The 20,916-nt window shown below is 46.3% G+C and overlaps 1 protein-coding gene across 2 annotated transcripts in view; it reads right to left on the reverse strand.

Annotated features, from left to right (window-relative positions):
* Positions 1 to 7,811: 7,811 nt before the first annotated feature.
* SMYD1 (SET and MYND domain containing 1) overlaps positions 7,812 to 20,916 on the reverse strand; it is a 52,496-nt gene continuing 39,391 nt past the window's right edge. The window contains exons 6-9 of one of the 2 annotated variants that reach the window (XM_021085617.2): positions 18,146 to 18,238; positions 14,987 to 15,150; positions 13,624 to 13,792; positions 7,812 to 12,186 (exon numbers count right to left, since the gene is read on the reverse strand). In XM_021085617.2, the coding sequence (XP_020941276.1) occupies positions 12,028 to 12,186; positions 13,624 to 13,792; positions 14,987 to 15,150; positions 18,146 to 18,238 (585 nt within the window). In that variant the 3' untranslated portion in view covers positions 7,812 to 12,027. 2 annotated transcript variants of the gene reach the window in all.

A 20,916-nucleotide genomic window follows, 5' to 3' on the forward strand; every position in this document is an offset into this window, starting at 1 on the left:
AGAAACTGTAAATCAGATATGCTCTAATAAAAATAAAATAAATAAAAATTTTAAAATAGGAGTTCCTGCTGTAGTGCAACGACGATGCAGGTTCTATACCTGGCCCAGCATAGTGGGTTAAGGACCCAGGATTTCCGCAGGTACGGCTTAGGTCGCACCTGTGGCTCTAATATGATTCCTGGCGCAGGAACTCCATACGCCTCAGGGCAGCCATGAAAAAAATAACAATAATAATAAATAAAGTTTACATTAAAATAATAACGTTTATATGAAAAAAAGATACTGTAAAACACAGTTTCCCGAAAAAAGCAAGAACTTGGGAGAAAATATTTGCGGCTTACATAACAGAGGTTAATAGACAGAATAGAAAAACATCCCCCAAAACAAGAAGAAGACCAACAAGTCAATGGAAAAGTGGGTTGAGGACATTTACAGGGAATTCACAATATGAAATGTGCTTGGTCTCATAGTAATCACAGAGGAGGGATGTAAGATGAGCTATCATTTTTCAAATCAAACCAGCAAAATGTAAAAAGAATGATGATGCAAAATGATGCCAGTGCCATGCAAACGAGACATGTCACCATTGCCACTTGGATTCCTAGGGAACAGCATTGGGTTGAACATTTAGACTGTTAGCAGAAGCTCTGTTACTGCCCAGAGAAAGTGGGAAACTGGGAGCAGACGAAGAGGCCCGGGAAGGGATCAAGGTCCGCTTAGCACCACGGAGCTGACAAATGGCAGAAGAGAGTTCCTTTGACTCTGAAGCCACGGGAGGAGGAAAGTGTTAGAAACAAGGTCGTCTTAGCACAGCCTCTAGGAGATGATAAAATGCCCCATGTCTCCTCCTCCTCAGAAACAGCTCTGGATTTAGGAGGGGAATGTTTGCGTGTTTTTGCCTGAAAAGGAGGTCTCATTTTAGAGGCTGCATTTGGACTTGCAGAGGTGCCCTGAGAACTTTGGGTCCAAAGCCTGTTTGAATAAAGGGCTGTTGATCGATCAGCTATTTTTACCTTGACCCCGGGTCCCTCCTGACCTCTCCCCCTTCTCTTCACCTGTCCTGTGAGCAGCCCAGTGTCGGAGAGCCCTCTTTCCCTGTGACAGCCAATCGATTTGTAAAGAACTAGTTTGGATGTCTCTATCCATACAAAAGTAGACATTTCTGAGGTTGTTGCTTGTTTTTTTCAACAGATTGAATAAAGAAAAGTGACTTTTAAAAAATTTGGCCTGCGGACCATCCCATGATTTTCTAGTGTTTCTTCCCAGAAAAACACAGAGATGAGGAATTACGCGTATCCTGTCTGCAACCTAGATTCATTCAGCCAGATCAGGGCTGGGCACCGCTAAGCTCTGAGGAGACAATGAATTCCTGAGAGATTTGCTGTCCAGCCAGAGATCAATCCATAATCCATATGGCGACAGTATGATCTGTGCCGCAGCACTGATTAGTATAAGCTCTAGACCCTGCCTGCCTTGGAAAAATGTCTCAGTGGAGGTGACATTTCAGCAGACTCTCAAAGCATCCTTTGCCTGGCAGAGGGGCTGTGGTATAAAGAAGTGCTTGGCAAGGGACGAGATGGACAAGGGCACAGAGTCTCTGCCATGAATTTGCTGGCAAGGAGTTTAGACTTGACCCTGGAGACAGTGGGGAAATCACTGAAGGGTTTGCAGCTACAAGAGTAACACTATACTAAATGCATTGTAGGAAAATTATTGTGGCCATGGTGCCAAGGGTCAACGAGAAGGTCAAGGCCGAATACAGAGAGACCATGAAGAGAGACCCTGGTCCAGGCGAGAGATGCCGGGGGCCTGAACCAAGGCAGTCCCGTGAAAATGGAAAAGTGAAAAGGCTCAAGAGCATATAGGCATTGGGGTCAATGTGCTCTAAGTGACTGGATGTGAGAAGTGATTAGAAAGATGCATGTCAGGGAAATGCTGTATAATGTCATTTATATATGTAATCTAAAAAAGGCAACAAACTATGAATATGACAAAAAAGGAGACTCGCAGATACAGAGAACAAACTAGTGGTTACCGGTGGGGAGGGGACAAGACAGGAGAGAGAAGTAAAAAGTACAAACTATTACATATAAAATAAAATACAAGGGGTGTTCCCGCTGTAGTATAGACGTTAAGGATCCAGTGTTGTCTCTGCAGCAGTGCCGGTTCATTCCCCAGCCCAGCATAGTGGGTTAAGGATCCTGCATTGTGACAGCTGTGGCGTAGGTTGCAGCTGTACCTCAGATTTGATCCCTGACCATATGCCACAGGTACAAACAAAAAAAGAAAAAAAAAAAGCTACAGGAGTATACTGTACAGCATGGGGCATATAGCCAATATTTTATAGTAAGTATAAATGGAGTATAACCCTTAAATATTGTGATCACTATATGGAACCCCTGTAACTTATATAATCTTATACATCAACTATCCTTCAATCTGAAAAAAAAAAGAAAGATATATGTCTGGGATGTGTCAATAGGAAATAAGCCTCACTCAAAAGGTTCTCTTGATGAGAATTTAATGGAAGCTCCATATGCAACAGTGTGAGTGGATCCAAAGCCTTACAACCATGTCATCAACACTCCTCTCTCTCGTCAACTCCTTTTTTCCCTTTCAGTACCAGCTAGATTCTCCTAGAACTTTCTAGTCAGCATGAGTCTGCCAGCATCCCCAAGGTCACAAACCAAGAGCTTACATTCTCAGAGAACAGCAGAGACTCCTCCAATTCGGAAGCACTCCAGCAAGGGTCTGATTGCCTGGCCTGGGTCCCATTGGTGCTGTGCCAGAGGCAGGATGACCAGCTCCTGACTCAACATACAGCTTGGGAGCTTGACATTGGTCATGGTGGGCATATTTACACCATGAAAATCAGCAAATGTTATCAATCAAGACTCCTCTCAACATTGTTTTTAAATATTTACCAGGGTACCACTGTGGGTTGGGAAATGCCCATCATAGGTTCAACCTAGGTCCTGAGCCAACCTGTCCAAAGTAGCCCCCAAGAACCTATGGTGCAGAGGAGGGTCTCTCTGAGTTACCTGGTGGCTCAGTGGGTCAAAGATCCAGCATTGCCACTACTGTGGCTCAGGTCACTGCTGTGGCGAGAGTTCAGTCCCTGGGCCAGGGACTTCCACATGCCATGGGTGCAGCCAAAAAAAGAGAAGAGAAAAAGAAGGCTGTCCATCTCTGGAGGAAGAGTTGGTCTTGTTATCAGAATTGGGAGATGTTGTCTGAAGACAAGCTACTGAAACCCATTATAGGGAAACGTCTAAGAAAATAGTCCCAGATCTTGGGGAACAGGTGGTTGGTGACCTGGAGAGAAATGATGAGGTCAGGGATAAACAAGTTGAGTAAGAAGCACCTGAACACCTACCATCTTGAGTAAGGCAGAAACCTTCTCCTGAAGAAACAGATACTCAAAAGAGAGAGACGGTGAATCAAGTACAAATGTAAGTGCCACGGAAGGACACAAACCACATCCACATCGCTGGAATTCTATCTACTGCTTCAAACTGTAGTGCCCTGCACTTCTCCAGCTCTTTGCTTTACCCAAGAAGATGCTGGGTCTACAAAGGGAATCCACACACACCACACCTGCCAGGACAGGTGAGGAGAAGAGAAGCAGTGAGATCTGAGGTTTGTGATTAGGGCTGTGATCTGAGAAGTGAGAACTGACAAAGCCTGCCTTGGTGAATGAGGACAAGAAAGAAGGCAGGTTGGACATGGCTGTCCATGTGATGGATGGGAAGGAAGTTTCGTTCTCCTGGAGCCCAGAGGATTCAAATCCCAAGTCTTCTGCTCAGAGACGTACAGCTGTGCCTGCATGACCAGTCTCAGGGCTTGATGGCAGGACTGCTGAGGCAGGCAGATGATGGCCCCCCAGACCTATGAAGACGATACCTTACCTGGCACAATGGGGTTTGCAGATGTGATTAAGGTGAAATTGCAGATGTGATTAAGGTGAAATTGGGAGATTCAGAGTTCCCATTGTGACTCAGCAGGTTAAGAAACTGACTAGTCTCCATGAGGATGTGAGTTCCATCCCTGGCCTCACTCAGTGGGTTAAGGATCTGGCATTGCCGTGAGCTGTGGTATAGGTTGCAGACACAGCTCAGATCTGGCATTGCTGTGGCTGTGTTGTAGGCTGGCAGCTGTAGCTCCTATTCAACCTCTAGCCTGGGAAATTTCATATGCTGCAGGTGTGGCCCTAAAGAGACAAGAAGGAAGGGAGGGAGGGATGGAGGGAGGGAAGGAAGGAAGGAAGGGAGGGAAGGAAGGAAGGGAGGAAGGAAGGAAGGAAGGAAGGAAGGAAGGAAGGAAGGAAGGAAGGAAGGAAGGAAGGAGATTCTCCGGGATTCTCCCAGTGAGCCCAATGGAATCACAAGCGTCCTCGTAAGTAGAGGAGGAAGGCAGGAGAGTCAGAGAAGTGACATACTGCTGACTTGGAGTCACACATCAAGGAAGGTTGGTGTTTTAGAAGAAGGCTTCAAAAGCTGGAAAAGAAGAGACAGTCTTCCCTGAGGGCCTCAGAAGGAACCTAGCTCTGCTGATGGCTCAATTTTAGCCCAGTGAGACCCATTTTGGACTTCCAACCTCCAGAACCATACCATAATAAATCTGTGTTGTTTTAAGTCACTATGTGTGTGGCAATTTGTTACAGCCACAACAGGCAACAAACACAACTCTTAAAGCCATCAGGACAACTATGGCACTAGACCACACTCTTCTCAGACCAGGCCATGTGAACTGAGGACAATGAAGAGAACCAAATTCCTGCTAGGGTTTGTGGACCCAGAGGGTGGCCTGTGGTGATGCTCCGTGGTGGGTTTCCATGAGATTGAGGAGGTACTCTGACCTGAGACTGGGTTATCAGTATGCTATGTTGGGCCAGGAGGGGGCGAGGGAGCTTCCAGAAGTGCTGTTTACCTTCATGCATGGGGTGTCAAATTCCACCACGGTGCATCCCTTGGTCCAGGAGCTTGCACATGGCCTTCAGAAACATTGCCCTTCTCTCTGTTGTGCTGTGCTGTGTTGTGCCCCAACTATGTTGATTCCCTTCTGCATCCTTTAGAGAAAAAAGCCCCAAGCAATTTTCCCAAGGCATGGCTGTATCTGGCCTTTCCTACACACATCTGTTGAGACATTGGTTGGGCAGTGGACAAATGGCTCAGTCTGAAGGGTAGTCATCAGAGGTCTTAGATGCGTTTGGCGTAGCCTTGTGGGATACAGGCTTCAGAATGCAAGGTTCACTCCAGTAGAAGAAAAGATTTCTTGAATGGTCTTATTTTTAATTTCTTTTTTTATTACTTAATGAATTTATTACATTTATAGTTGTACAATGATCATCACAATCCAATTTTATAGGATTTCCATCCTACAACCCCAGCGCATCCCCTCACCCCCAAACTGTCTCCTTTGGAAACCATAAGTTTTTCAAAGTCTGTAAGTCAGTATCTGTTCTGCAAAGAAGCTCATTGTGTCCTTTTTTCAGATTCCACATATCAGTGAAAGCACTGATGTTGGTGTCTCATTGTATGGCTGACTTCACTTAGCATGATAATTTCTAGATCCGTCCATGTTGCTAAAAATGCCAGTATTTCATTCCTTTTAATGGCTGAGTAATATTCCATTGTGTATATGTACCACATTTCTTGATCCACTCCTCTGTTGATGGACATTTAGGTTGTTTCCATGTCTTGGCTATTGAAAATAGTGCTGCAATGAACATTGGAGTACATGTATCTTTGCGAGTCATGGTTTTCTCTGGATAGATGCCCAGGAGTGGGATTGCTGGATCACATGATAGTTCTCTGTTTAGTTTTCTGAGGAATCTCCATACTGTTTTCCACAGTGGTTGCACCAATTTACAATCCCACCAACAGTGTACTAGGGTTTCTTTTTCTCCACACCCTCTCTAGCACTTACTATTTGTAGACTTTTTGATGATGGCCATTATGGCTGGTGTATGGTGGTACCTCATAGTGGTTTTGATTTACATTTCTCTAATAAAGAGTGATGTTGAACATCTTTTCATGTGTGTTTTGGCCATCTGTATGTCTTCTTTGGAGAATTGTCTATTTAGATCCTCTGCCCATTTTTTGATGGGGTTGTTTGTTTTTTTGGTATTGAGCTGCAGAAGGTATTTATAAATTTTGGAGATTAATCCCTTGTCGGTCGATTCATTTGCAAATATTTTCTCCCACTTTGTGGGTTGTCTTTTCATTTTGTTTAAGGTTTCCTTTGCTGTGCAGAAACATTTAAGTTTAATTAGGTCCCATTTGTTTATTTTTGTTTTTACTGTCATTACTCTAAGAGGTGGATCTGAGACGATGTTGCTGTCGTTTATGTCAGAGAGTGTTTGGCCTATGTTTTCCTCTAAGAGTTTTATAGTGTCTGGTTTGAATGGTCTTTCCACCTATCAGTTCTGCTACATCTAGGAAGTAAAAACTTTTTCATAGTGAAAGCTTTACAAATGAATGTGTTCTTCTAAAGTTAAACCGGTTACCATGATGTAAGTATTCCCACCATGACCAATATCGGACTATCAAGGTGATGCTGATGGATGCAGAGATGAGAAGAGATGTGTGTAGTCAGCTATCATGAGCTGGTTCCAGCAGGCACTTCTTTTTTTTTTTTTTGGTTTAATTTTATTTTTATTAGAGTATAGTTGATTTACAGTGTTGTGTCAATTTCTGCTATTTGGCATAGTGATCCAGTCACATATATATATACATTATTTTTATCATACCATCTTCCATCGTGTTCTATAACAAGAGATTGGATATAGTTCCCTGTGCTGTACAGCATACCACTTTTGTGTGTGTGTGTGTGTGTGTGTGCGTGCTATTTCAGGGCTGCACCCACAGCATACGGAAGTTCCCAGGCTGGGGTCAGCTGCCAGCCTATACCACAGCCATAGCAACACCAGATCCAAGCTGCATTCTGCGACCTACAGCAATGCCAGATCCCTGACCCACTGACTGAGGCCAGGGATCAAACCCATATCCTCATGGATACTAGTCAGATTGGTTCCCGCTCTGCCACAACAGGAACTCCCCCACTTCTTGAGTCTCCCACTTCTTGAGTCCCCCACTTCTTGAGTCCCACTTCTTGAGTCCCACTTCTTGAGTCCCACTTCTTGAGTCCCACTTCTTGAGTCTCCACTTTCTAGTTGGAGAAGGGACACCCCAAAAGAAGCATGGTTGGAATGCTCATGGAGCACTTGTTATGGGCCAGGCACTGTTTCAAAAGTCTTCTATTAAAAAAAATTAATTCTTGGGAGTTCCCTGGTGGTTCAGTGGGTCAAGGACCTGGCATTGTCATGGCAGTGGCTCTGGTTACTGCCATGGTTCAGGTTTGGTCCCCGGCCAGGACTGTCCATGTGCCACAGGTACAGTAAAAAAAAAAAAAAATGTAATTCTTATAGAAACACCATGTGGTGAGTAGAAATGAGGAAACTGGGTCATGGGTGAATGACCAATCCAAGGTCATCTAGCTAATATCAGGAGAGCTGAGATAGGAACTTAAACCATTTGTATCCGTGTCCAGAATCTTGAAAACTACACTGAAGTATTCTCTAAAAGTGCAGTGTCTAATCCAGCAGCCACTAGCCACATTAGCTATTTTAATTGAAAATTAATTACTAAAAGTTTGGTTCCTCGCTCATACTAGGCACATCTCAAACGCTCAATAGTCACATGTTGCTAGTGGCTGCTGTGTTGGACAACACAGAGTACATTTCTATCATGACAGGAAGTCTATTAGTGCTTCTCTAAATAAATTATCAAAAAGAAAGAAGCCACACATTATTTGCCTGGAAACATGGAAAATTTAATAGTCTCTGTGGACTGTTATAACATAAAAACTTAAGATCCACAGTTTTGTGTCTTTTCTGCTCTGATCTAAGCAAATTCATTCACTTGTTCATTCACTCATTTATTCAGTACATGTTAAGTGAGCACCTACTGTGTTCCAGGACCCGTGCTGGGTTCTGGGGATAGAAAGATGAATAAAGGGACAAATCTTCTGCCCACAATCTGATGGAGAAAACAGAAGTAAAAGGGCAATTATAAGACCATGAGGAGAGGATTATGATGGGAGAGTCAAGGGTAATATGACAGACTCAGGCAGCCAGCTGAATCTAAGGCTTTCCGTGAAGGCTTCCCAGAAGGGGTGATTTCCAAAGTGGGCGTTGAAAGATGAACAGAAGTTTGCAGCTTTCAGGTACTTTTGGATAGAATGTTTCAAAACACAAAGAGAGGCGTGGGAGAAACATGAGTCCGCCAGGACCCTGTGAGTGAGTGGGGCTGACTCAAGTCCAGGATGCAGTAGACACTCAGAAAGAGACTAGACCAGAAGTCAAGTGTTCTCCTTGGGGATGGGGTGGTTCTGAGAAGGAACAGGTGAGGGAGGGTGAAGAAAGGAAAAAGAAAGAGCTTCCTTTTGGGTATACCGAGTGTCATGTGTCTGCAGAACGTTCAAGAGGGAGTGTGGGGCTGGAGTTGAAGAGCAAGGTCAAGAGACCAGTCTCAAGGCTGTGATTAAACAAAGGATCTCATGGGGGAGGGCGTGCAGAAGGAGATGAGGATGAACCGAGAGTGACCAGAATGAATAAAACCAATTCCAGAAGATGCCGGCTTCTCTGGGGCAGGAGAGACACAGGACCAGGGGAGAAATGCCATCAGAAGACCATCACAAGGCTGTGGTATCCAGCAATTAAGGGCAGCAACACCAATTGAGGCAGAAAACCCAGTCACACGAGGGCTGAGAAGTACCCACGTGACTCGGTCTTGGGAAGAGCCATGTTCGTGGACTCAGGAAGAAGTATATTCATGAAGAAATGGAAAGTGAAGAATGACAGGTAATAACACTGGGAATCAAAGATTTTAAAAAACCCAGCTGTGATTATGATCAAAGATTCCCCAGTGTGTCTAGTGACTGCTTTTTGTCTTTCTTTTTTTTTTTTTTTTTTGCCTTTTCTAGGGCCGCTCCCGTGGCATATGGAGGTTCCCAGGCTAGGGGTCGAATCGGAGCTGTAACCACCAGCCTACGCCAGAGCCACAACAACGCAGGATCCGAGCTGCGTCTGAGACCTACACCACAGCTCACAGCAACGCTGCAACCTTAACCCAGTGAGCAAGGCCAGGGATCAAACCTGCAACCTTATGGTTCTTAGTCAGATTCATTAACCACTGTACCACGACGGGAACTCCTCTAGCGACTGCTTTTTAAAGTTATTATTATTGGCCCAGCCTGCAGCAGGCAGAAGTTCCCAGTGCCAGGGATTGAACCAGGCCACAGCAGCAACCTGAGTGACAAGGTGACAACATTAGATCCTTAACTGCTGGGCCACCAGGGAACTCCATCTATTGACTGCTTTGAAGAAACCAGTGGACAATGTGAGAAATTCAAGGTGAGAAGGAATATTGGGAAGTGGGGCCTAGAGGACCTAGGAGGGGGTGGGGTCCAAAGCACAGGTGAAGAGTTATACTTTGGAGGAGAGATGGGGCTCCTGCTCCCCAGGTGTGAGGAGGAGGGGAGGGACAGAGGGGACATTTGTGATGGGCGTCAATGCAAGAAGTGGAAATTGAGGGAATCCCAGCTGCTGACCTCTCCATGAAGCAGGAGATGAGGTTCTGCTGAAGGCGGGGGTCTCAAGGATATGATCAAAGGCCTGAAGTAGCTACTGGGTAAAGGGAGAGCCAATGAGAGCACAGGAAGCACATCTGCACTGCACCCCAAGGCCAGCTGTGGTTGGAGAGGAGTCTGTGGAGCCACCTGTGCTGGGAGGCACTGTTTTCCTGGCCGTGCTCATCACCTCCAGGTTCAGCAGAGGGATCACAAGACAGCTGAATTAAGCCAGGCAGCAACTCTGCTAGGCAGAAAGGGAGGACGGGCAAGAAGGAAGACAGACTGATGCCCTTGCTCATCTGGAAGGAAGAGAAGACAGAAGGAGAGTGACACACTAGAGGACACAGGATATCATGTAGTAACATGGGATGGAGAAAAGGGAGAGAGGTGAACAGGTAGGAAGCAATGATCAGAAAGCTAGACATCAAAAGTGGAGAAATTAGGGGGATGACAGTGTCTGGGCATAGCCAAGACGGAGTTTTAATGGAGAAAATGGAAAGACACCAGGAATTGAGTAAATAGAGATTCTATGAAGCAAGAGGTTTCCATGGTTTGTGAAAGTGGACATTGAAGACACCAAATTTGAGGAAGAGAGGAAGAAAAACAAGACCATGAATTGGAGGCGGGGAGTGACCAGTGGCTTGGCAGATGACAGTGACACAGAAGGGAAGAGGTTTGGGGAAGCCTTTATAGGAGGGGAGAAGAGTGACCATTGGAACTGGCACAGTGGGGTCTTGGGACAAGGCTGGTGCCATCTCTAGATGTGTAGTACCTGGGCTTGGAAGAACTGTCAGTCTCCCTGCGAAAGTTGTAGAGAAGTGGGCATCCTCAAAGAAGAGCCAAATGCAAGGTAGGAGTATTCTGAAATAGGTGGCCCCTTTGCAGCATTTTTGGCCAGAGTCTTTGGCACATTGGCAGAGCTGTTGGTCAGGTTACGAGGGAGGCAGTGAGTCCTTCTGAGGATGAAAGTGTAGGGATGGAGGAACCAACACTGCAGACACAGATGGCAAATATGAAGCCTCATGGGGTCACTTGAGTTCAAGACATGAGCTAGAGCTTTGGGGTCAAGGGTAGCCCCAGATGGTACAGAAGACTTGGTGACATTCTTAAATAGAGGACTTTAGTCTAGCATCCCCCAAAACACTGGTGAGACGTTTGGGATCCCAGAATATAACAGGACAATGGGACAACTGGTTTCGTTGACCCCCAACACTCTCACACTTGGGCGGAGCCCAGAGCAGATTCCCAGGAGATAAGGGCAAGTTGGTCACCTTCTCCTCAAAAAAGTCCAAACCTAGGTGTTCAGAGTCCAGGTGAGACATTCCTTCTGGTAAGAAAAGCAGTGTCCCCAGGGCATGGATGATGAGAGAAATTAAGCAAGGGAAGTCATAATTATGCATTACTAAGAAGAGAGATTTACTGGGGGCTGGTGATGAGGTCTAAGAGGGTAAAGACCACCCAGAGACGTGGAACCAAAGGAAACACCCAAAAGCCGATTCCGCTGGACCCACGGTTATCAGGTAGGTGTGTTGCCAAGCGTCTCCCTCAACTTCACCTTGAAAAGACTTCTCCTGTCCTAGGAGGCCAATGGCCAGGTAAAAATCTCAGGTATTGTCCAAGCAGCCCCTTATCACAGGAATCACAAGGCTTGGCAGTGAGGGTGGGGTTGGAGATCCTCTCTCTCTGTGTTCTGGAAGTAGTTTCAGAATAATGTTCGGAATTTAGAGTGAAACCTGAGACCTCAAGTGGTTTGGGCAAAGCCCCCACCTCTTTCTGTATAGTTACCCATCTGAAAATGTTTCAGTTCTATGAGTAGGACCTTAAAGGCCCAAATACAGCCCCTTCTTCATAAGTCCATGCTCACCTGAGGAAGTTGGATGTCACCCATGCCAGTCAGCCAAACCCTGGGACACCTGCATGGATGGATGAACAGCCACCTGAGCCTCCAGGCACCTGTCACCCTTAGCTCAGATGTCACTCCTCCATGACACCCCCACCACTAATCCCCCTACACACACCAGACACATGCCCATCACTGTCCCTTTCTCTCCATACAGTTTCCACTGCATCTATTATCACACTGTGCTTAAATTGTCTAACATTTTGCCTCATCAGCAACATCTAGGGTTCTTTATCCCTAGGCCCTAGCACCTAATATATTTGTAGGATGAGTTGGGCTGGGCTGGGTTTGGATAGAGTTCAATCGGGTTGAAATGAGTTGAAATGAACCAAAATGACACTGGGGAAAACGGAGCAGTCTCTTCCCACAGCAACAAGGTTGAGCTTGTCAAGTTACCCTGACTTCTTCATCAAGGGGCTCCCCAGATACCCATCCCCTCCAGAACATCTCCCCAGTTCCCAAGCGACGGCGCCCCTTCCCCACCAGGCAGGTCCTCATTGCTTCTTATGAAACAGAGCAGGCGCCGGCTCATTGCTGGGCTCGGCCATGACCTGCATGGGCTGGTTGTTCAGGGCTGCCTCGCGCATCTTGTGATACATGAACTCGTTCTGGCGGAACATGCGCAGCTCCATCTCTGTCTGCATCCTCATGCCCTGTGGGATGAGGGTACACTGTCAGCAGTGATCACAAGCGCCCCAGAGCATGCTGATCGCTGACCTACCTTGGCCCTTTTGGAAACAACAGGCAATGGGGTAAATGGCTCCCAGCCACCAAGATTCAACAGAACCCCTGAGAGGACCCAGACACACACACACACACACACACACACACACACACACACACACACTGGGGGCCTAATGTCCTGGTACCTGGCTCTGGTATCTGTTAGAGAGAGGGAGTCAGACCCCTGAGACAGCAGCTTGAAGGACTGTTCTCAGCAGAGAGTGTTTGTTCCTAGGAAGTGCCAGGTGGGGACCTGGATTTGAACCCTGGTTCCTGCATTTAAGTCCCAACCAAGGTGGTGGGACATTAGGCAAGTGACTTAATCCCACCATCCATCAGTTTCCTCATACATATACAGTGGGCTGGGAAGACTACAGCATGTGATACACAGAAAAATCATCATTCTCCCACATATTCACTCAACAAACATTCATCAAGGCCCAGGCTTCATTAAGGGGCTGAGGTAACATCAGTGAATAAGACGATAAAGCTTGTCTTTCTTGACAAGCTTAACATACTGACATAAAGTTAGTTTTCTTGTACATTCTATGACAAGTCTGCCCTCTTTCCCTGTGCTACTGCCTGGGGACAGTTCTTTGAACCCTATGACTTTCAAATAAACTAGCCCTCAGAAGTTCCCACTGTAGCTCAGTGCGTTAAGAACACAAGGATGCAGGTTCAATCCCTGGCCTTGCTCAGTGGGTTAAGTATCCGACATTGCAGACGAAGCTCAGATCTGGTGTTGCCGTGGCTGTGGCAGAGGATGGCAGCTGCAGCTCTGATTCAACCTCTAGTCTGGGAACTTGATATGCCCAGGTATGGCCCTATAAAGAAAAAAATAAAGTAGCCCTCAGAGCACAAAGGAAACCAGCAGCTGTGAAGAGGGTACCATTCACGAGATACTGTTCTAAGAGTTTTTCACACCTTAACTCATGGAACCCTTGTCACAACCCTATTTCACTTCACTGAGGAGAAGACGAAATTTGCTGTCACATGGCGGGAAAGTGGTGTGGCTGGAATTCCAGGGCCTGTGCTCCCTGACTCCATGCCATGCGGCCCCACATCTGCTAACCCACCTGCCGCACACACAGACACACATGCACACCATCATTTAGGTTTTCTCAGTCCAGGCTGGGAGCATCCAAGGTTCAAGTCTCAGCTTCCCTGTCCACTAACCTAATGACTAGGGACAGATCACTCCCCTTCCCTGGGCCTTGGTTTTCTCAAATATAAAACAAAAGGAGTACATTAAGCATTTCTGAATTCCCTTCAGGTCGAGCAGGCAGTCTCTGGTCTTTCCAAAAGCAGAGTCTAGAACTCAGCCTCCCTCTTCAGAGAGCCCAGAGCAACCCCAAGATGCCACTTGCCTCCAAGTCCTTGGTGATGGGGTGGGAGGGTCCGTGTGTCACCAGGAGAATGGCGTAGGCTTTGCAGATCATGCTGTGGCCCACCTCGATGTTGCCAGCATGCCAGTTGGTCAGCCCTGCCCGCATGATGGCCATGCCCAGCTGGGCATTGTTGGGGTGGTAGAGTTTCCTGTCAGGGCATTGCAAAGAATCATAAAATGTATTCCCAACCTGCCTTGTCTCTGCACAGCCTTTGATGGCTTCTAACGTTACCTCCCTGGAGTTCCTGCTGTGGCTCAATGGGATCAGCAGCTTCTCTGCAGTGTCAGAAGGCAGATCTGATCCCTGGCCCAGGAACTCCATATGCCATGGAGAAGCAGAAAAATAATTAAAGTGACATCACTGATCAAGTCCATCAGCTCTTTCACCAGTGCCATGAAGCACCCACCATGAAGGATAGACTGAAGCACACAGAGATGCAGCGAGATGCCAAACACCCCACATTCCAAGGCTGTAAGATCTGAGACTCTGACCTGAGCCACCGAGCCAAGCTCTCATGGGGAAACAGGGTCAGGATTGTGATCTGTACTGGAGTACGGGAAGCTGGGAGCCTTCAGAAGCATGCCAGTCCTCTTCTTGGAAAGAGGTAGGAAGTTCATGGGGGGGAAATAATTTGAATGTCCTTCTGGGACAAAGTTTTATTTTCAGTTCCTTGGCACCCTTTGAACAGGGCTTCCTCTTAGCATCTTGTACAGCTTTCCCAGATTTTGTTTCTAACCTCCACTCAAACAAAACAAAACAAAACAAAACAAAACAAAACAAAAAACAGCTTTCTTGTGCCATCTTATTCATTTGGCCATAAATACCAATTCACATACCACTGTGGACACAAGACACAAAATAGGACATTAGTGGAGGGCAGGCAAGGGAGTTGCATTTTGATAATTTACAAGCAAGGATGGCTGACACCACTTTTTTTCTTTTCTTTTTTTTTTTTTAAATTAAATCTAAACCTGACGAGATTGTCTCTGTTGATCCTTAGGAGGGGGACAAAAAAACCTTTCCAAGCACTTAAAAATCAAGCCAGATTTAGCCTCAAAGAAATCAAAAGTAGAAGATGCCACCCAAGCAATAGATGAGCTGGAGGAGTTGAGAAATGGGGATAACAAACAGCTTTCATCTCAGGTATCAAATCTGAATATTTGGTTATTATTGCCCAGAACATCATGATAAAAAGGCTCAGTAGTAAAGAGGATGGTGATTGATTACTAATGCCTGCTGTGGGCACAGGAGGGAGAGGTGGTAACATGTAAGCCATCTCTTCGCCATTCCTGGAACAGACCCATTTCCAAGAGACTAGCTGAGACCCAGGGGTGTCACCTACATATAGCCATCCACCATCCTCCTGGCGTAGTGTGAGGCCTCCTCAAAGGCCTGCAGGTAGGAGAGGACCTCGGAAACAATGCTCAGCAAGCGCAGCGTGTAAATGTTGGTGTCGGCAAACACTGGCTCCTGCTTCTCCAGGCACTCTCGGCATAATTTCACAACCTAGGAGACACAGGACCAGAGCATAGGCTTAATTCACATAGGGAAGATTCACAATGGTGTTGGACACTGGGTCTTTTCTTTTCTTTTTTTTTTTTTTTTTTTTAAGGGCCGCACCTGCAGCTTATGGAGATTCCCAGGCTAGGAGTCAAATCGGAGCTACAGCTGCCAGCCTACACCACAGCCACAGCACCACAGGAGCCGAGCCGTGTCTGTGACCTATACCACAGCTCCCAGCAACACCGGATTCTTAACCCACTGATCAAGGCCAGGGATCGAACCCGCATCCTCATGGTTCCTAGTTGGGTTCATTAACCGCTGAGCCACGAAGGGAACTCTGGACACTCATTCTTTGAAGATTGAGGAAAAGGCTGACGGAGATGGGAGAGAGCCAGTTTGTGGTCTGAACAGCAAAATGGTCCTGTTTGGCTAAGATACAGGGATGGAGAGGGTAACAGTGGGAGACCCAGCTGACATGGCAGAATGAGGAGTTCTCATATGTCACTGCGTGGCAGGGGGTTACGAAAGCCATATTCATATCTATATATTTCCTTCCCCTCACAACAATGCAAGGATATACTAATATTCCCATTTCACCAGATGAGGAAACTGAAACACAGAAAGGGTACGTGCTTTGCAAGTTACACAGGGAACAATGGAGCAAGGGGTCAAATCCAGCAGCAGAGCTTTATATTAACCATCACTCCCATGATTCTCCATCATGGCTGTGCTTAGAAATCACCTGGAGAGATTTTGATTTTGATTTGTTTTGATTTGATTTGATTTTAGGTCTTCTTAGGACCACACCTGCGGCATATAGAATTTTCCAGGCTAAGGGTAGAATCTGAGCCATAGCCAATGGCCTACACCACGGCCATAGCAATGCCAGATTCCAGCCACGTCTGCAACCTACAGCGAATCCTTTAACCCACTGAGTGACTCCAGGGATCGAACCTGCATCCTCATGGGTACAAGTCAGTTTCTTAACCCGCTGAATCAAAATAGGAACTCCTGGAGAGCTTTTTAAAATCCCGATGTCTGAGTCCTACCCGAGGCCAACTGAAACTGAATGGGGAAGGGACCTGGCATCTGCCGTTCATATATGCCCCAGGGTGGGCCTTAGACACAGTGAGGCCAGACAGTCAGGCCCTGCTAGAAGTGTACAGGATGGACCTGCAGAAAGAGAGGCAGGAGGCCCACCAGGAAGATGCCACATTGGTCCTGGTGAGGAAGAAGAAGGGCCTGACCCCAAGTTGCTTGGAGTCATCCTTCTCCTACCGACTCAGGTGTAGACATAGCTTGGTTGCACCCTACAAAGTCAGGTGGTCTCTAGATTTTAGTGGTTTATAGCCCTCCTCTCTTTCCCTTGCTGCTCTCAGGAGAGAAATGTCACACAATTCTTTCTATTTCAAGTTGAGTGGAGGACAATTTTCTCCAAGAGTCTCCCAGAGGCCTGTGAGACAACTGGCAGCGGGGGGATGAAATGGGAGCTGGCAATCGATCCATCCTGAACACAATTCTCTTGAGCCCATGGGAGGCATCCAGCCCTACTCCCAGCCCTGCCAAGCTTGAATGAAGAAGAGGAGAAAGGACGAGGAAGAGAGGACAGAGGATTGGAACTAGCCAGGGCCCCCTGCTCGCTCCAGCTCCAGCCTTGAGCCTCTGCCATAGGTTTTCCATATTGTTCAGCAACGCTTTGTCCATGGGACCCTCTTCCCCACCTGACAGAACTCCTGGGAGGCAAGGAGCATGTCTTGTGTTGGTCACCCCAGCAAGAGTTCAAAAATGGACAATGAAGGGGCAGGGGAGGAGACTAATGATAAGGGAAAAACAGATTGCAATGAACAGAAATTCGTCTCCCATACTGGAGTTCCTGCCATGGTGCCGTGGGTTATGAATCCGACTGCAGCAGCTCGGGTCACAGCAGAGGAGCTCATTCGATCCCCGGCCTGATATAGTGGGTTAGAGGATCTGGCCTTGCCACAGGCATAGCTCTGATTTAGTCCCTGGCCTGGGCACTTCCATTAAACAAAACAAAACAAAACCAAAAAACCTCCCACATTGCCATGTCGTGGTGGCAACCAAACCCAGCTATCCAAATTGTTTAAAGAACTTGGGGAAAAAAATACTGGCTGATGGAACTTTCAGTGGCCTCGTGGTTATCAGGACTCAGCGCTTTTATGGCTGTGGCCTGAGTTCAATCTTTGGTCTGGGAACTGAGATCCCACAACAAGCCACTGCACGCGGCAGTGAAGGAAGGAAGGAGGGAAGGAAGAAAGAGAGGGAGGGAGGAAATGGAAGGAAGGAAGGAAGAGAGAAGGAACGAAGGAGGAAAGAAACTGATTCAGGGTCCCTGTGTTCTGTTGCATCCTGGATGGCTCACATCTTAGCGGGAGAGCAGAGGAACCTGCATACCGAGCAGGCTGGCTGGGTGAATTCAAGGTAAGCCCCTGCTCACGGGCCAGGGCTGGCAGTGGGCCTCCACCTTAGCAGCTGAAATCACTTGGCAGTTTTAAAAACTGTGATGTCTGGGTTCCACCCCAAGAGATTCTGGTAAAATTGCCCCTGGTCAAGGTCTGAGCATCAGGAGTTTTCAGTGATGCTAGTGTAGAGAACTCCTGGAGCTTCGAGAGCCAGGGTTGAGGCACAGTTCACAGAGACTGGAAACTGTAGCCAGGACATGCATTTGATTACAGGAAAGCAGGTCGCCCACTGTCATCTCTGTTCCTCCATCCCTGATGCCAAGCTGAGGTATCACAGCCCCCTGCCTGTGCTCTCCTCAAACCCGGTTTCTGTGAGTTGAAGAGTCACTGAGAACACACCCCTAAAAGGTCCTAAATGCTTCAGGGCAAGAAGAGTCCTGGTCTCAACCAGGGAACATCTTCCAAAAAAACAATCTGCTCAGTAGCCTCTGTATCTTCACCCCCATCCCCTCCCTCACTAGAGACCATTTCTGCCCTCCTCCCAGACCCCATCCCCTATAAAAATGGATTTTTACCTCATGGTACAAACCCTCAGAGCGAGCCTTGTCAATTTTTTCCAGTGTATCCTTGGAGAACTGTATCATTTCCTTTACCACCTCCTGAGAAGGCTGGAAAACAGAGGGACGTTGAGTTGGAAAGCCCTTCATGAGGCAACCCATTGCATCTCTGAACAGCTGCCATCTTTGATATTCACTGAAGTACAAGATGAATGCCTCCCTCACAGGGAATGCTTCATTTCTGTAAATGCAGCTCAAACGCCCATAGCTTTTTCAGTTCCTTCATCATGCTTCTGACTCGTGTGGCCTTTCCCATTGGCCAAGCCCCAGAGCCTTGCTGCTGGGCACTTGTCCCCACCCCATGCTCAGGCTTGGGCTTTTGGGTCCCAGTGCAGAATCTGACAGGAATCCCTGTTGTGTTTTCTCTGGTGTTCTGGATTCTCATTCTATTCTGTCATCCCAAGTATTTGCCACTCTTCCTCTTTGTTTCAAGGCAACTACGTAGTCCACAGATATGCACTTGAATTGTTGCCTTCATCCAAAGCATTGACTTTAATACTGGCCAGCACGAGGCTGAGGGCAGAGGCCAAGGGCTTGACCAAAAAAATCATACTCCAGTTCGGCACTGGAGCTCATTAAAGAGGACCTATGGCTATGGGCTGTCAACTTGTCCAAGAGTCTAGAGCAAGGAAATATGAACTTGTCAGCTGTTTCTGTGAAATCTATACCCACTAGGCTTCCTACATTTGCCTAAGCAGTCTGGTGATCTTGTTTTAAAAAAAATGTGGTTTTGATATTTGAGGTACCATAATTAAGAAGCCAGCTGCAGACTTCCCATCATGGCTCAGCAGAAATTAACCTGACTAGTATCCATGAGGATGCAGTTCGATCCCTGGCCTCGCTCAGTGGGTTAAGGATCCAGCATTGCCCTGAGCTATGGCGTAGGTTGCAGAGGTGGCTCGGATCTGGCATGGCTGTGTCTGTGGCGTAGGCCAGTGGCGACAGCTCCAATTCGACCCTTAGCCTGGGAACCTCCATATGCCAAGGGTGCGGCCCTAAAAAGACCAAAAAAAAAAAAAAAAAAAAAAAAAGCCAGTTGCCATAAGGACATTATAATTTTGAAGACAAAGAACCAATGAAAAGTTTGCTTGCTATGCTTACCCATATCAGAAGCTCTTTTCTGAAAAAATATTTGTCTTGCTTAGGCAAATCTAACTTTGCTCCAAAATAAAAATAACTATATTATTTATTCTGACTGTATAATTAACACATCCAAGCTTCACAAAACTAAACATATGAAAAAAAGGTATGGAGAAAAAATTAGAAATCCCCAGAACCCACTTAAAGATGGACACAGCATGTTGAGGAGTATTTTCTAATACAGATAACCAGGAAAAATATTAAAATATTTAACAACTGGTACAGGAAAAGCACTGACAGATCAAAGGTACAAACACAGCAATAGTGTGTCTATATGACCGTATCAGTGTATGCTGCCTAAATTGCTGTCCAGTATGTACACACATGCATAAGTGTGTATATGTCAATAGCATCGATTTTTTTTTTTGCTTTTTTTTTTTTTTAGGGCCACACCCATGGCATATGGAAGTTTCCAGGCTAGGAGTCGAATTGGAGCTATAGCTGACAGCCTATACCATAGCCACAGCAATGCCAGATCTGAGCTGCATCTGTGACCTATACCACAGCTCACGGCAACACCACATCCTTAACCCATTGAGCAAGGCCAGGGATCGAACCCACATCCTCAAGGATCCTAGTCAGATTTGTTTCAGCTGAGCCACGACAGGAACTCCCCAATTTTTTTCTAACTGGAATAATACTGTATTTCTGTCTATTGCATGTTTCTTTTCACTCAGTAGATTGTGAATATTTTTCCACATAATTATTAAAATACCTATACTGCCTCTTTAATAACTGTAGAGTTTTCCACTGTATGAAGTGAGAATAACTAAATTTATCAAATCTCCAGTTGTCCAATTTTTCCACCATAAGGAACTGGGACCATTAGTTCTGTTCAGACTTGCTGCTTACATTGTTTTTTGGGCTCACCTTCACTAAACTACCAAAAATAGCAGAAGAATGGGCATATGTTCCCTAAAAATACACCCTCATGAATGTAAACTATTCCAACCACTATTGAAAACAGTATGGGAAGGTTTCCTCAGAAAAATAAAACTACAGTTGCCATATGATCCAGCAATCCCACTCCTGGGCAAATATATCCAGACAAAAACTGTAATTCGAAAAGATAAATGCACCCCTATATTCATAGCAGTACTATTTACAATAGCCAAGACATGGAAATAAACTAAATATCCACTGACAGATGAATGGATAAAGGAGATGTGGTACATATATACAAATGGAATACTACTCAGTCATAAAAAAAGAATAATGCCATTTGCAGCAATGTGGATGGACTTAGAGATTCTCCTACTACGTCAGAGAGCAAAGGACAAAAACCGTATGATACCACTTACACATAGACTCTAAAATGACACAAATGAACTTGTCTATGAAACAGAAACAGACTCAGAGAACAGACTTGTGGTTGCCAAGGGTGGGGGGAGGGAAGAATTGGGAGCTTGGGGTTAGCAGATGCAAGCTATTATATCTATATCACTTTTTTTTTGTCTTTTTGCCATTTCTTGGGCCGCTCCCATAGCATATGGAGGTTCCCAGGCTAGGGGTCTAATCGGAGCTGTAGCTGCCGGCCTACACCACGGCCACAGCAATGCAGATCTGAGCCGAGTCTGCGACCTACACCA

This window comes from Sus scrofa, chromosome 3, assembly GCF_054392235.1.
Source record: "Sus scrofa isolate SSC_HxYL_T2T_F1_AM1 chromosome 3, Sscrofa_HxYL_maternal_Yorkshire_Landrace_v2.0, whole genome shotgun sequence".
Lineage (NCBI taxonomy): Eukaryota > Metazoa > Chordata > Mammalia > Artiodactyla > Suidae > Sus > Sus scrofa.